General features: G+C 42.8%; 1 gene segment (V, D, J or C); it reads left to right on the top strand.

Annotated features, from left to right (window-relative positions):
* The first annotated feature begins 2,601 nt into the window (after positions 1–2,601).
* LOC109393692 (T-cell receptor alpha chain C region-like) overlaps positions 2,602–14,041 on the top strand; it is an 80,444-nt gene continuing 69,004 nt past the window's right edge. The window contains 1 exon segment of the C gene segment in view: positions 2,602–2,677. Coding sequence covers positions 2,617–2,677 — 61 coding nt within the window.

Raw genomic sequence — 14,041 nt, 5'->3', positions numbered from 1 at the left:
GCCATCTGCAGGCAGGGGTCCCCTCTACAGGGACACAGCCTTCTGGCAGAAGGCCATTTCAGAGCTTCCGGATCTCTGACATCCATGGGCTCTGCCTGTCTGCACCCAGACTCCTGGGGTCTGTCCCTTCTCTAAAGATTTGCCCAGCCTTGATATTTGGAAGGGAGCTGAGTGTTCCCTTGCTGATCTAGGCAGTAACCATTTTCAAATTAAACTGCTACTCCTCTTCTGACTGCCCCACCTCAATCACATCTGACCACATCTAAGAACAGAGAAGAGGGCGTCAGACATCGTCACTCGATGGACATCCCTCCCCCAAATGCTCCACATGGCATGTTCAGACACTGAGTCCTCCTTGAGGTGGCAGAATCATGACTCTCCCCACCATGGTGTCCTTTCAACACTCCTTAAATGGCACCCATTCAGGAAAGGCACCTCTCAGAACAACAGCTCAGTATCATGGCTAAGAGTGAGGTTCTGTCATAGAAACGGAGAGTAGATTGGAGGTTGCCAGGAATGGGGGAGGGGTAGAGGGAGAGATTTTGGTCCAAGGGTATAAACTTCCAGTTACACAATTAACAAGATCTGGGGATCTAGCATACAGCATAGTTATTATACTTAATAATACTGTATTATGAATTTCACAGTTGCTAAGAGAGGCGATCTTAAATGTTCTTACCACAAAAAAAGAAATGGCAATTATGTGGCACGATAAAGGTGTCAGCTAATGCTATGATAGTAGTCATTTTGCAATGCATAAGTGTATCAAATCAATACATGGAACACCTCAAATTTACACGTTGTTATATGTCAATTATATCTCAATAAAGGTGGAAGAAATTAAAAATACAATTTTGTAAATTAAAAATGTTGGGTTCTGGAGCACTGCTTGTCTTCATACCAGATCCAGCATTTACTTTCTGTGTAACATTAAACATGACTGAATTCTTTCAAGCTTCCATTTCTCCATCTGTAAAATGGAGATAATAATAATAGCTTTTAAACAGGAGTGTTGGAAAATCAAATGAAATAACACATGCTTGGGAGTGACTGGTTAGCTCAGTTGGCTGGAGCATGGTGCTAATAACACCAAGGTTGCCGGTTCAGTCCCCAATGAGAGTCAGCTATGCCATTGTGGCATGAAAGCAATATGATCATGGCCAATGATCATGGCTATTCCCCAATAAAATTAAAGGAGAAAAAAAAAACCACATGCAATGCACCCAACAAATGATCTAGGAATGTTTGGCATTGCTGTTGCTGTTGTTGGGGTTTTTTTTTAATACACTGATTAATAGAGTTCCTGAGAGCTTTATTCTCATCAACAATGTTCAAAGGGGAGATGCTAAGTACATCTAAAAAATGAAGTTGTAAAATCTGGCAAAAGACGTGTTGTGTTAATCATAAAGTGACCCACATCTTTAATTTACTGTCAGTGCTGCAAGCATGTCACAGGTCTCTGTGCTCCTGAAACCTGAGCCAGCTGTGCTCTTCCCAAGTCCCTAACAGCATTGGGATCATGAGAACTGCACCTTCTAGCCCACTGTTCTATGTCTTCCAAAAGTTGCAAGAGGCTTGTTCATGAGAGACCACAATATACAGACCAAGTGGACCCCAAAGTTTCAGATAAGAGAGACTCTCAAGACTAAATGACCTGTTACAGACTGGTTGCCCTTGAATTTGTCTACCCCATCTCCCTTAAACCTACTGACATTAGCAGCCTGAGCAGCTCGCCAAGGCAGTGAGTGCCCTGGACTGCCTTTCAGTGCCCAAAAACCACCACTCGAGAGGGGCCCTTGAACCTGGTGGGGTCCAAGGGATTCTGTAAACAAGGCCACTCTTGTCCCACAGCTTGGATCTTGATCACGACTCACTCAGAAAAGGGACTTTTCTCCCAGGTTCCTTTGAGGTGGGCAGCTTTGTTTTTGACCTTGCAGCGCCCTCTGCTGCTCTAATTAGCTCACCTCCATAAATAAGTCATACTGGATGTTGACAGAAAATAGGTCAGGGAGGAAAATATTCTTTGTTCACAACTTAAGTCATACAAAGCTGCTGCCTCTGTTCCCATTGCCCTTTCAACCCTGAGACTGGCAGCTGCTTCTCTGTTGGCCCAAAGGGCCCATCCTCCCCAGTCACTCTAAAGGACTATCTTTGAGGATATGAGACAGCACCCTAAAAGGGTAGATGAACATTCTCCTGTCAACAAAAAACTTGACACAATAGTAAAGGACATCGGGAAATTTCTTTGGATGAATATGAACAAGTGCATCTCTTTTTCATGAAAGAATAGAAATGATTAAAAGGGAAAAGCTTAGAAATATCTGAATGTGCAGTAATGAATGCGAGTGAGTGGTCTCGAGAAAGGGTTTCTGCATCACTTTCTTCCTGTGCTGCATTCCATTCCAAGACCTGGGTTGATGGATATCAAGAAACATGCCAGGGAGAGATCGAGGCCCAGCAGTCGTCTCCCATCCCCAGGACCTCTGTTTTGGGGAAAGATCTTGCTGAAAGCTCTTTGGGCAAGAACGAGAATGAGAAACCTGCCATCGTTTGTGGCCCAATGCCCTCTGCAAAGCCGGAGTTTGAAGGGAAACTGTGAAGAAAACCCGATACTCCATGGTGTTGCTGTTGCCACCCCTGGAACAGCCTGTGGAAAGAAGAGTCTTGGTCCAACCAGGTCAGTGATGCCTTTCATGATGGGGTTGTGTGGGACCTGGGTTAACTCTTGCCAATCAGATTTCTCGAGCCTTCTACAGGGTCTCCTCTCCAATCGTTCCCCAGGGCAGGGAGGGCTAACAGATTATATCTCACTTCCCAAGGCTTGCAATTGCTGGTGGCCATCTGGAGCACATTGTTAAAAAGGACTGTGAAACCACATCTAGACTCAGGAAAAGAGTGATATGTCTATTAGCACTATCTGCCATGGGAGCAGAAGCAGGAGGTAACACCACACCGTTTTGCATTTACTATCTATCCCTGCTCTAGATGTCAGTCCTGTAATAAGTCCCGCAGAGAAAGAATAATCAGAGCCAACTGTCTGTTGGATTACCCTTTTGGTAAAGGGCAAATTTTTTAAATCTCTATCTTTCCGTTGCTCTCCCCTGAGACTTCATGAGCCATTTCCCCCACTATCAATTACTGTTTGCCTGCAGCCTAAGAGATACAATGTTAAAAATTAATTAAGATGTTCTACATCTCTCTCTCTAAAAATCGTAAACTATGCACCAACACCAAACACCTCCCTTGAATGGAGTACTTTTTAACAGGAATAAATCATACTTGGGCTGGCCACTGGGGCCTCTAGGGACGGGGACTACCAGGGAAGGTCCTTGGTTTCCTGAGTCACATGAAGGGAGCAGCAGAAAACAGGTCTGGGACTCAGGTGTCCTGAGCTCTAGCCCCAGCTCTGCCTCTATATACCTACATGACCTTGAACAAATGTACTCCTGAGGACTTCAGCTCCTTCATCTTCAAAATAAGGGCATTGGCCCAGGCAGTTGCATTCTAGACCTCCCAGGTCTTGCATTCTAGGATACTAATGTATAAAGTTACAAATCTGATCTGAGAGTTATTAGTTTATATCCCCCTGTGGGTGTTGCTTCAACTCCTCATTGCCCAGCAAGGGGGAAAGCAAAACATGCTCCTTCAAGATTGGAGAATAAGCATAATTTCTTGATTCAATATGTGTGACTCATCAGAGCCTGGAGGTTCATGCCCAGATGCCAACTTGGAATCCAGTTATTATTGCATTTGGGAGAGAGAAAGTGCTGAAAACAGCCTTTAGAAAAAACATCAATTTGGCCAAAAAAAAAAAAAAGAAGCAGAAGAAAAAGAAGTCTCCACATAGTGTGATAGCATTTTGATATCTTATTTATCATCTTCAACTTGAAATCTTCTCTGCTCCCTCCTATCTCTGCTCTGAAAGAGAGAAGGGCAGACCTTTCCCAGGGAAGATAGGCACCTGTGGGGGACAGACAGACTGGTGTCTCAGCCTTAGTGAGGAAAGAGAACAAAGTTGACGCCACATCCCTTTCAACCATGCTGACGCTTCTGGTTTTTGTAAAGGTGTTTACTCCTGTGGGAACGGGGTTAATACGAAACTGACATTTGGAGCCTAGACTAGAGGAATCGTGAAACTCAGCAAGTAATAACTGGCAGAATTAATTTTTTTTTTCATCTGGAAATTGTCAGAGAGATATTCAAGTGTTCCTTAAGGAATAGGAACAAAAGATGAATGTTTAATACATTCAATTTAACAAATATTTATTAAATGGTGTGGTTTTTTCCCAGGAATCAATTGGGCCAGTTTCTGAGGAGTCATGGTCATTGCCTAAGGGAGGAGAGGGTTTGGTCAGTGGGCCAGAGACTGGATGCATAACAACCGATTTATCTTTGAGACCCAGGTGCGGTTAACTATGACCCTGAGTAAGTCGCTTAGCTTCAGGAAAAAAGGATGTGCACAACGCAAGGATAATCTAAAACACCAGGTAATCAAAAATGTTATTTTACGATTGGCTTTAGCAGGTATCTCATTATTTTGTAGGGCAGGTTCGTCTTCCCGATTGTATGTTTCCTTGAGCTGATTTGTAAAGTCCAGGGGGGAAAAGCTTTTCAAGAATCATACATCTCTGAAATTAGGTTCCCAGCAGCCAACAAAGGAGAAGTGGCACTTTTTGTCTTTCCAATAATGAAAAAGGGGGGCCTGACATTCCTCGTATACTTGATGGCCACGGGGGTCTCCTTCCCTGCTACAGGTCAAAACCAGCAGTGGACCACCAGGCATTAAGGTTTTTATAGATCTGTACAGCAGGGTGGGTGGCAAGAAGTGGCCTGTAGGTATTCAGGATATGGGGGTCTCAAATGCCTGTGAAGCCAGAGAAGAGCTTTGGGCCATCCTGACATGGTCTGTCCTCTCTCCTCATGGCCTGAGTCCTGGGTTGCATTAGTAGAAAAAGGCAATCCTAAATGACCTTGCTCATGAAGCTGGCCCTCAGTGGTGCCCTTAATCACACTAGAGACAGGCTGTGGTCTGAGAAGAGGAAGTCACAGCTCAGCCTTAAGAGGAACTTTTTAGTAAAAGGCCCTGAGAAACCCAACTTTGGGAAGGGGACTCAGTTAATTGTAAGCCTGGGTGAGTACCTCCATTCAGACTTCTCATTAGCAGAACCCCCTCTGTTATCTAACACCTGGCCATCAGAGAGATGAAACTCTTAGCTGGATGATGAATTCCTTTTCTCAGTGAGAAAAGGCTGTAACATCAAACCTACCTTTCCTGTGGGTAAGCAAGAGCCTGTAGTTTATGTAAAGGCATCAGCTGCTGTGGAAAGGAAGGAAATAGGAAATTTACATTTGGAAGGGGGACTGAAGTGACAGTGAAATTTAGTAAGTACTAGCTTTAAACCAAAGGTGTTGGTTTATTTGGTTTGGTTTTTTAATTATCTGGAAGCTCCAAAGAAAGAGCACTTCTCCCTGAGGATTTGGTTCCAAAATCCTGACTTCAAACTTCTCAAAAGATCAAATGTGAAGGCAGATGGTGGGCTTGAAAAACTCTATTTCCCTGTATAATAAGTAGAAATGTACTTTTCTTTTGTTTGCTTATTTGTTTTATTCTGTTTAAGAAATGGGGAGGAGAACAAGACACCTTGGGAAGGAAAACATTTGCACAGCAGTTTTAGATAAATTAGACCCAGAGAATCAAGTCAAAGACTATCAGCTCAGAAAAGTCCTTAAAGATCCCCTAACTCATTTCATTAATTTTGCAAATGAGGACAGTGAAACTCAGATTGGTTTGGGAACTTGGTCAAGGTCACACAGCTGAGCCTGAACCTGGTCCTGGGCAAAGCCAAGATGGCTCATGGCTCTGACCAGGCCAGACCCAAAGGTGCGAAAACATCATGGTCTTTGGCCATGGCAGCTTCACTTGCACCCCAAGCAACTCTATCCAAGACTTAATGAGCTCAAAACAAAACTCGGAGTTCTAAAGGGAAATAAAAATCATTGCATGCCCACTGGGGAAAAAAATCTAGCTGAAGTAGGGACAACAGTGGAAATTAATATTAGAGGGACGAGGCAGCCATCTGCAGACTGAGGCAGGGATGGAAAAAGTCAAAACGAAAATGCTGATCTTGTCTTCAGACAATGACTATGACCATCAAACACTACCTATAAATTCTGCCAAGCTAATTTCTTTCCCAGTGGGAGTTCATATTCTATGATAGATTGCATCAGCTTTGCAATTGCTGGACCACAGAATATGTATAGAGAACTGTCTTGCTGAGCCTGCTGGTGTCTTAAAGTGGCAATCACATTTCTAAACACGCCTCTCAGCCCTGAAATTCTGGGCTACCAGAAGGAAAAACACCATCATACATCTTGTCTTGGAGACTTGGAAGTTGAAGGAAAATTTTAGTTCTTGGGAAGCTCTGCAAAGCTGGGTTCATTAAGGTGATGCCATAGGTTTTTGCAAAGCCTCTCAGCACAGTGTTCAGCAAACTGGTGCTACCAAGCTCACATTTGGGAAGGGAACTCAGCTCACAGTGAATCTTGGTAAGTGGTGGAGAGCATTGAACGCTCTTCTTGAACATTATTTGAGATCCTTTTTACTCCAACTAATGAAGACGTGGCTTTTTGGCCCGTCTCTGCTAATATTCAAGTCCTGCCTGGCTAAATGTTGCCCTGTCCTTATCCCCCCAAATGGTCTAGTCATAAAGGTGCACCCAGGCAGCTGAATACAGCTTTCACTAAATTCTCACAAAATCACTTAACCCCCTCACCAAACTGCTTGGTGGCTCTGCTGTTGCCCTCAAGATGCTGCTGGTTTATCAGTTAGAGAAAGAGAAGTGCCCACAGACTTTAAGATTTTTAGGTCATTGTGAAAAGAGGAATGTTGACAATGTGTTTGGCTTCATGGGAGGAAAATGCGAATGATGATTTATCTGAATTGCTTACTCTATGCTAGGCAATGTGCTACCTACTTTCTACCCATGATTACATTCAATCCTTATGCCAGCTCTGTGGGTTAGGTGCTGTTATTAGCCTCGTTGTATAGAAGGGAGCTTTTTTTATATTTTTATAGAAATGTGAAGAGGTTGAGTAACTTGAGTTGATGCAGTAAGAAAGAGGACCTTGTATTTAATTCTTGGCACTCGGATTCTAGAGATAAATGTTTATTAGTGGGGATTATGTTTGCGGAGAAAGTCACTGATGCTTTGGTCTCTGAAGTTGCTAAAATAAGCCCTAGAGAAGTGTGTTCTCAGCAAGTAAAGTCAGGGATGGGTCCATAGGTCCACTGTCACCCACTCACATATCCTAATCCTTACAACAACATCACTGAACAGTTACCATTCTTTCCACTTGACAGATAGGGAAACTGAGGTACAGCAAGTTAAGGAACTTTCCCTGATCCCAAAGCCTGAGCTATTTCAAATTAACTGCAAAATTAACTGGGAAGCTAGATTGATGGATGGATGGGTGCATGGATGGATGGATGGATGGATGGAAGCAATCTAACTGGCTATTAGGTAAAAATTGATGAAATTTTTTCCACTGTTCCTTTCCCTTTTCAGGAATAACCATAAAATTGTATCATGGCACAACACTGTGTAGTCTGCCTTGGTGCTTCCACTGGGAGAGCAGGAGCTGTGGCTCCCAGTGCCTGGTGGAAGGCCCTTGGCAGTATTTGTAAAGCAGTGTGTGGGGGTGTAACTCAGGGAGGATCTGAAAAAGTCGTCTTTGGAAAGGGAACGAAACTGACAGTAAACCCATGTAAGTTTTAATAACTAACGCTTCCAAATTTCTCTCAGGAACCGTGATTCCTAAATTTTCCATTGCGTTTTATAACCCAAATCCAAACCACAGCAGCCCCATTGGTGGACTCCTATTCAAACAACTGCTGATGTGTACCTACCTCGTGCAGGACACTGCTGTTTCCCCTCTGATGCTATTTTATCTAACAGATGAGGATGACAGTGCTAGTAGAGCATTGAACTAAGGAGTCAGACTGTTAGAAAGCCTAATTTCTTATTATAATTGGTGGGATTTTCCATGGGACTAAGGGAGCATCAATTAACTCTCGGAGCCTCTGTTTTCTTCCTCCCTAAAACGGGGAGCCAATTCCTATTCCTGCTTTCCCAAAGCAGGCATGTTGTAAGGGGATTTCAGCGCATTTCCACTAACGTAACAATCATGTAACAAAAAGGAAGGCCCCCAGTGTTTATAAACTCTGACCTTCAGTATAATGAGCTGGCTTCATCAGGGGGATACTTGGATGACAAGTCAACATTTAGGTAGATAGCAAGGGGCGTTTGGGCCACTGAGTTTTTGTAGAGTCTCGTGTCACTGTGTGATACTGGAGACAACAATAAGCTGATATTTGGAAAAGGAACAACTCTGAGTGTTAGACCAGGTATGTTTTAGAAAAGATTATGTGTTTCTAAATGTAAGCCCCCACTCTTAGAAATTCAGTGAAGGATCACTGAATCACTCACCCAGTTATTAACATCTTTGAGAGCTTGGTAGTCGTGTATATTTCTGGCGAAAATAATAATGAGGGCAGCCTCTGACTGGAGCCCCTTTAAGGCTGTTTCCTCAACACCTTTAAGCACTTAGAAATGTTAAACTTGTTTTTGTTATAGTTGGAGATGCATGTCTGAAAAATGAAATCTGAATTGAAGTTTTAGTGTGTAGGAACATAAAGCATTTAGAAAGAAAAGAAAAGATAGAACAGATTAGACTAAAGTACACAGCACTGGGGGTGTGCAATGCAACCTGATCCAAAACCAGACAGTGAGATGTAGCCTATTGTTATAAACAACTGAATGACCACTCTCATGTTGTTCACCTTCTTCCCAAGGCCTCCTTGCCAGTGCAATTAGGGAAAAAAAATTATCTAATCCCCATAACTCTCAGAATCTTGGAGCCAAGCTAGCTGGGTAAAGCCATGTAAGATTTTCTGGTGCTGACATTGGTAATAAACTGATATATAAGGAAAGGTTAAGATTAAAAGCAAATATTCAAAATAGAAAGATCATGAACTTCTGAAAACATGCCCATTGCATTTCCAGGAGAGACATTTTTATCCTTGCCCTGGCTAAGCTCTGCAGCAGAGACGCCCCTTTTGATACTCATTCATTTCTGTGCCCCTCAGTGAAAAACTGGCAACTAAGCTTGGAAGTGTGAGAGGAGTCCCTAATCCAAATGCAAGAACGGCCCTTCTCTCCATCTTGCAATTCCCAGAGGGACACTTTGAAGGCTGCCCACCATTCTCAAAACAGACCTAATTTCAATTAACTTGCATGTAGCTGAAATTTTGCTCCATGACGGAGTCTATTTACTACAATGGAAGCTCATTCCAGAAAATTATTTGGAGTTTAGCTTTTGCTTATAATCCCCAAGAGATACCAGCTACCCAATGGGTATTTCAAAGTAAAACTTCTCCTTTCATGGCCAAATTGTTATCTGTATTTGAAAGGCTGGAATCAAGACGTCTTAGTGAGTATCATATTAGCTCCAGGAAACCTTCCTAAAGTCTTTTATGCCTAAAACAACATAGGATTTAAAAAAGCATTTCCATGCTGACTTGTGTGTTGCTAACTAGAATTTACAGAGCAGGTGGGTCAGCTGCTATGTTTCCAAACTGGTTTGAATATTTAAGTCTTCCAGATATTAGAAATGATAATCAGTAAAAGCACATGCCATTCTATTTTTATTTATAAATCTCGTCTCTTCCAGAGAACTGTTATAAATTTTCTCCCAATGGTGCAATGTTCATCCTTCTTTTGGCGCCTTTATTTGTGATGTGTACAGAGATGAAATATTGGTTGAGATTCAAAAAACATCCATGAGATTTACCTTAAGCTTTGCCTGTCAGAGAGAGTCTAAGAGCTAAAGAGATGGGAAGCTGACATTTTGGAACTAGATTTAAAAAGAAAATCCAAATTAATCCCAAGGAGCAATGCTCAGTAGATGGTTATTAAGACATAAGCACATCAACCCCACATGCCTAGTTGCTCAGTTGGCTGGACTGCCCCTATTTTGGATTTGTCTGGAAGGGTAACAATAATTTGTTCACCTCTGTCCTGTCTTGGGGAGAGAAAAATGTCAACCTCTAGCCCTAAAAACTCCTTGTGAGTTGGTTTATTTCAATAGTTTATCATTATACAGTGTTCTGGAAGTAATAGCAAAGTGCACTAGTAGCTCCTGCAAATGGAAATGAAATGTAAATTTAGATTGTAAATATACGTATGACCAAAGTAAATAGATAGCAAAAGAAAAAAGGATGAAGAGATTAGAAACTTCCCACATTTCTCTAATCCTAAAAGGGACATTTCTATAAATAGTGTAAAACTGTTGAAGAGGAGGGTGGAGGAGAAAGGAGGAGAACAGAGGCCAACAGATTTTCTCCTAATCCTCTTCACTTTGCAAAACTGGACATTGTTTTTCAGTCAAATTTCCCTGAGCAGAGGAAAGAAACCATGTCTGCTTTCAGACTAAAGAGCACGTGGGTGGGTTTCTCCCAGACCTGAACTCGTGGAGGGCTCCCTGTTGGAGACAAGTGTTGGCAATATCTTGGCTGAGGGAAGGGGATGAGCACAAAATTAAGTCCAAGTCAGCGTGCAGGAACAAGAAGGTCTCACAAGGCAGATTTCCTGGATCTTCTGCCTTGCCTTCTAACCTTTCCTGTTTTAGCTCTATGGATTAGGTCCCAGGCAAGCAGGCCCCAGGATTCAAACCAGAAGTCGTAAGGAAGCCAGCGCAACTTCACTCAGGAGAACTGGCATATGCTGACTTTAAAGGTTCTTTTATTCTGGATGTTTTTAGGGAGAGCTCTGTAAAGGCTGAAAAAAATGGAGAGAGAGAGAGAGAGAGAGAGAGAGAGAGAGAGAGAGAGAGAGAGAGAGAGAGAGAGAGAATTCTATGAAGTGGAGGTAAAGATGTTAAATATTTGACTGGCGGAGAGATTAATAATTGGTACATGTATACAAAGGAGACTTTGTCCAAAGAGACACTGTCCTAAACCTATCTGGCTTGTGACATTCAGGCCATTGTCCGCAGCATCTCAGGTGCTAGGCGAGCAGATCAAGCATCCTCCTCCAGGGGGAGAGAGAGGGGCCTTGCAGGCGTTTGTGTAAAGCTGTTTGCTGTGGTGTAACTCAGGGAGTGCTGCCCAGAAGCTGGTCTTCGGGCAAGGAACCAGGCTGACCGTCAACCCCAGTGAGTATGAAAGGGTGAAGCTACCTGGGATTCCTTGCTAGGCCACATCCTGTGAACTCGCCTGGAGAAGCAGGACTCGTTTTGCCTGGGTCGCCATAGGGAAGCAGGCCAGGAAAGACCAAACAGCCCTCTGACTTCTCCCTATACGTGTCCCTGTGAAGCTCCCTCACTCTGCTCCCCTTCTGCCTCAGTATCCAGTCAACCAGCATCTACTGAGTTGATGCAAGCAATTTCAGTAAAAAAGCAGAGAAATAGCCTCAAAGTGCAATAAAGTAGAAACTGTGCAAGTGCCAGCCAGGGGTAGACCATAAGGGAAGAAGAAAAAGAGATGAATTACTGGTACTAAGGCAGCAGCTTAGACATAAAAAGAAGAAAAACAATAAAATTTTTTAAAATAAATAATGTAAATATTTATCAGAGCTCCACTGCCTTCTGGAAACCAGCTCCTGCCTGCAGCAACCACCTTCTGAGCTTGTTATCAAATAACCTATAGTTTAGTGCAGAGTTGCAGATTAAGGCCATATTGACCCCCTTCTGTAAAGAGCAGCTCCTGTTCCTGTTTTTGTAAAGCCCCCCCTGGCTGTGATAATAGCGGTGGTGGCAGCTATCAACTGACATTTGGAAAAGGAACTCTCTTAAGTGTGAATCCAAGTAAGTTTGAAGGGACTAGAGGATTGGGGTGGGATGGTGAATTCTAAGCACTTCTTTCTTCTAATTTAAATTACTTATCCCCCCAAAACATCCCAGATTAGTTTCCAAATCGAATGCTTGTGTTAGGATGATATGGCCCCCATCGGAGAGATTAGAACTCCATTGTACAAAGACTAAATTACCTTCAGCCAAAAACATTCCTATCATCCATCTTAAACACGATTATTGGTACAGGGAGAAAAATTGAATCCAGGATCCTAAGGGATTCAGCTAAAGCCAGGAAATGTTTGCCAAAAAGATAGAGAGGAAATTGGCATATTGTGACTATGCAAATTCAGTTGCCCAATATAAATCTTCTGGATGCAGATACTAAAACTCCCCTAAATTTATCTCCTGAAATAATGGAACCCTGCAATTTTATTAACGAATACTGGAAATTCTACAGACAGATTTTTTTTCTCTCCTTTTCCCTTCGTTTTATCTCTCTTAAAGAAACAGTTTTCAATCCCCTGTCCAGTAACTGAGGTCTCTGTGGGTGGAACTTTCTGGTTAACTCAGACAGAACATTTAACCCCACTTTTCCCTCCGTTACCAATATCATTGATTGAACCTCCAGTTTACTTCGTTTAACTGCGGAGAGGTGAAAAAATTCATTTGTCTTGAGTCGTGAGAATAGAGCAGTAATATACACCCACCTTTCCAGGATGGTAATAATGTGTGTAAGTGCTTGGAAAAGTTTAAAATGCTATTTATAAAAGTAAGGAACTTCTTGAAAATCTGTGTTCCTGGTGGTCTTCCAAGCGTGGTGCTTATAAACTAATGCTAGGAAGACTGACATTATACAATTTGGGTAAAGTGGAAATGGGAAAAATCTGTTGAAGGACCCCAGTCTCATTTTAACATAAGCTAAGTGCCTGGTAGCTGTGTTTCATTTATTTATATCTACTTTCTGTGGTTAGGAGAGGATGCAGCACCACCCAGAGAGGAATGTGGCAAAACAGCTCAGTCAGAGCTCTTGAAAAGACTGACTCAGGGGGGTGATGCAGTGCAAGCAGTTGTAGGCCTGGTAGCAGACGGCTTGGAATGTTCTGAGATAGGCCCTGTCTGAAGAACATGCGGTATGGTTAGCCATGAAGTTGTCACGCGCAGAAGTGCCTGGCTCAGTGGGGCAAAACCAGCACACGTCTACAACAACAGAAACAATGAATAATAGATGACATTGTTAAATCCCATGTATTCAGCAGCCTCTGAGGTTCTATCTAATTAAAGCTTCAAGGGAATTCATATGAACATCCTCAGAGACTCAAGGACATCACTTTTCAGAGAGTGGGCGTCAGAGGCTGGAGACTAGACAGACTTTTTTTCTTTGCTGTCTTGTTAGAAATACACTAGAGCAAGGCTCTGCAATGGGTTTTCCAGAATGCACAGAGAAGCTGGGAGCCCCTCTTAGGACTTCGTTAGCCTCTACATTTTAAAATGTGGACAAGACACCAGGGAGTTTGACAGCCTAACCATGCAAAGGAAATGTCTGTGCTGGGCAAGCATCCTTCTAGAGCTCTGGACAGTAATTGTATGCCAGATTTTCCATGCAATGGACAAGGGTTACAAAGCAAGCCTGGAGTCCAAGGGACCTATGGTTAAAATCTGTTTTCCCTCAGTCAGCAGAACACAGAAATTATTACCACAGCAACACTTTAGCTCGGCCTGTTTGAGGGCTTCAGCTGAGGGCAGGCATCTGATTCTGCTTATGCCCTGATGTCAGGGTGGCTGAAACAGAGTGTGGGGAGCTCTTTAAACCACAATACTGTGATATAGGAAGGAGATGGGAAGAATCCTTTGAATCCCTGACTACTGTTCTTAAAGCAGATAGACACTTCTTCATTGCTAAGTAATATCCTTTCTTCCTCACCCTTTTCCTGGTGATAAGCAAGCTAAAGCTTTGACCCTTGCTGATAAATGGTTGCTTGAACAGATGACTAGAGATGAGCACAAATTCAGTCAAGACAGTTGAAGAGTTTAAAAGTGGAGTGCAGTCGCATTCATCCTATCATCCCCAAGGTTCCTATCATCCCCAAGAGCTGAATATTCATTGTGCTAATAATGAGACTGTTTGAATTTTGCTTCTTACACCTTTTGTGGCAGCCACCAGACATAGCTGAGGAGACCCCCAGGCTTCCTA

The sequence above is a fragment of the Hipposideros armiger genome, unplaced genomic scaffold, assembly GCF_001890085.2.
Source record: "Hipposideros armiger isolate ML-2016 unplaced genomic scaffold, ASM189008v1 scaffold_385, whole genome shotgun sequence".
Lineage (NCBI taxonomy): Eukaryota > Metazoa > Chordata > Mammalia > Chiroptera > Hipposideridae > Hipposideros > Hipposideros armiger.
Note: the sequence above shows the minus strand (reverse complement) of the source record. Positions and strands in the feature narration are given on the sequence as shown.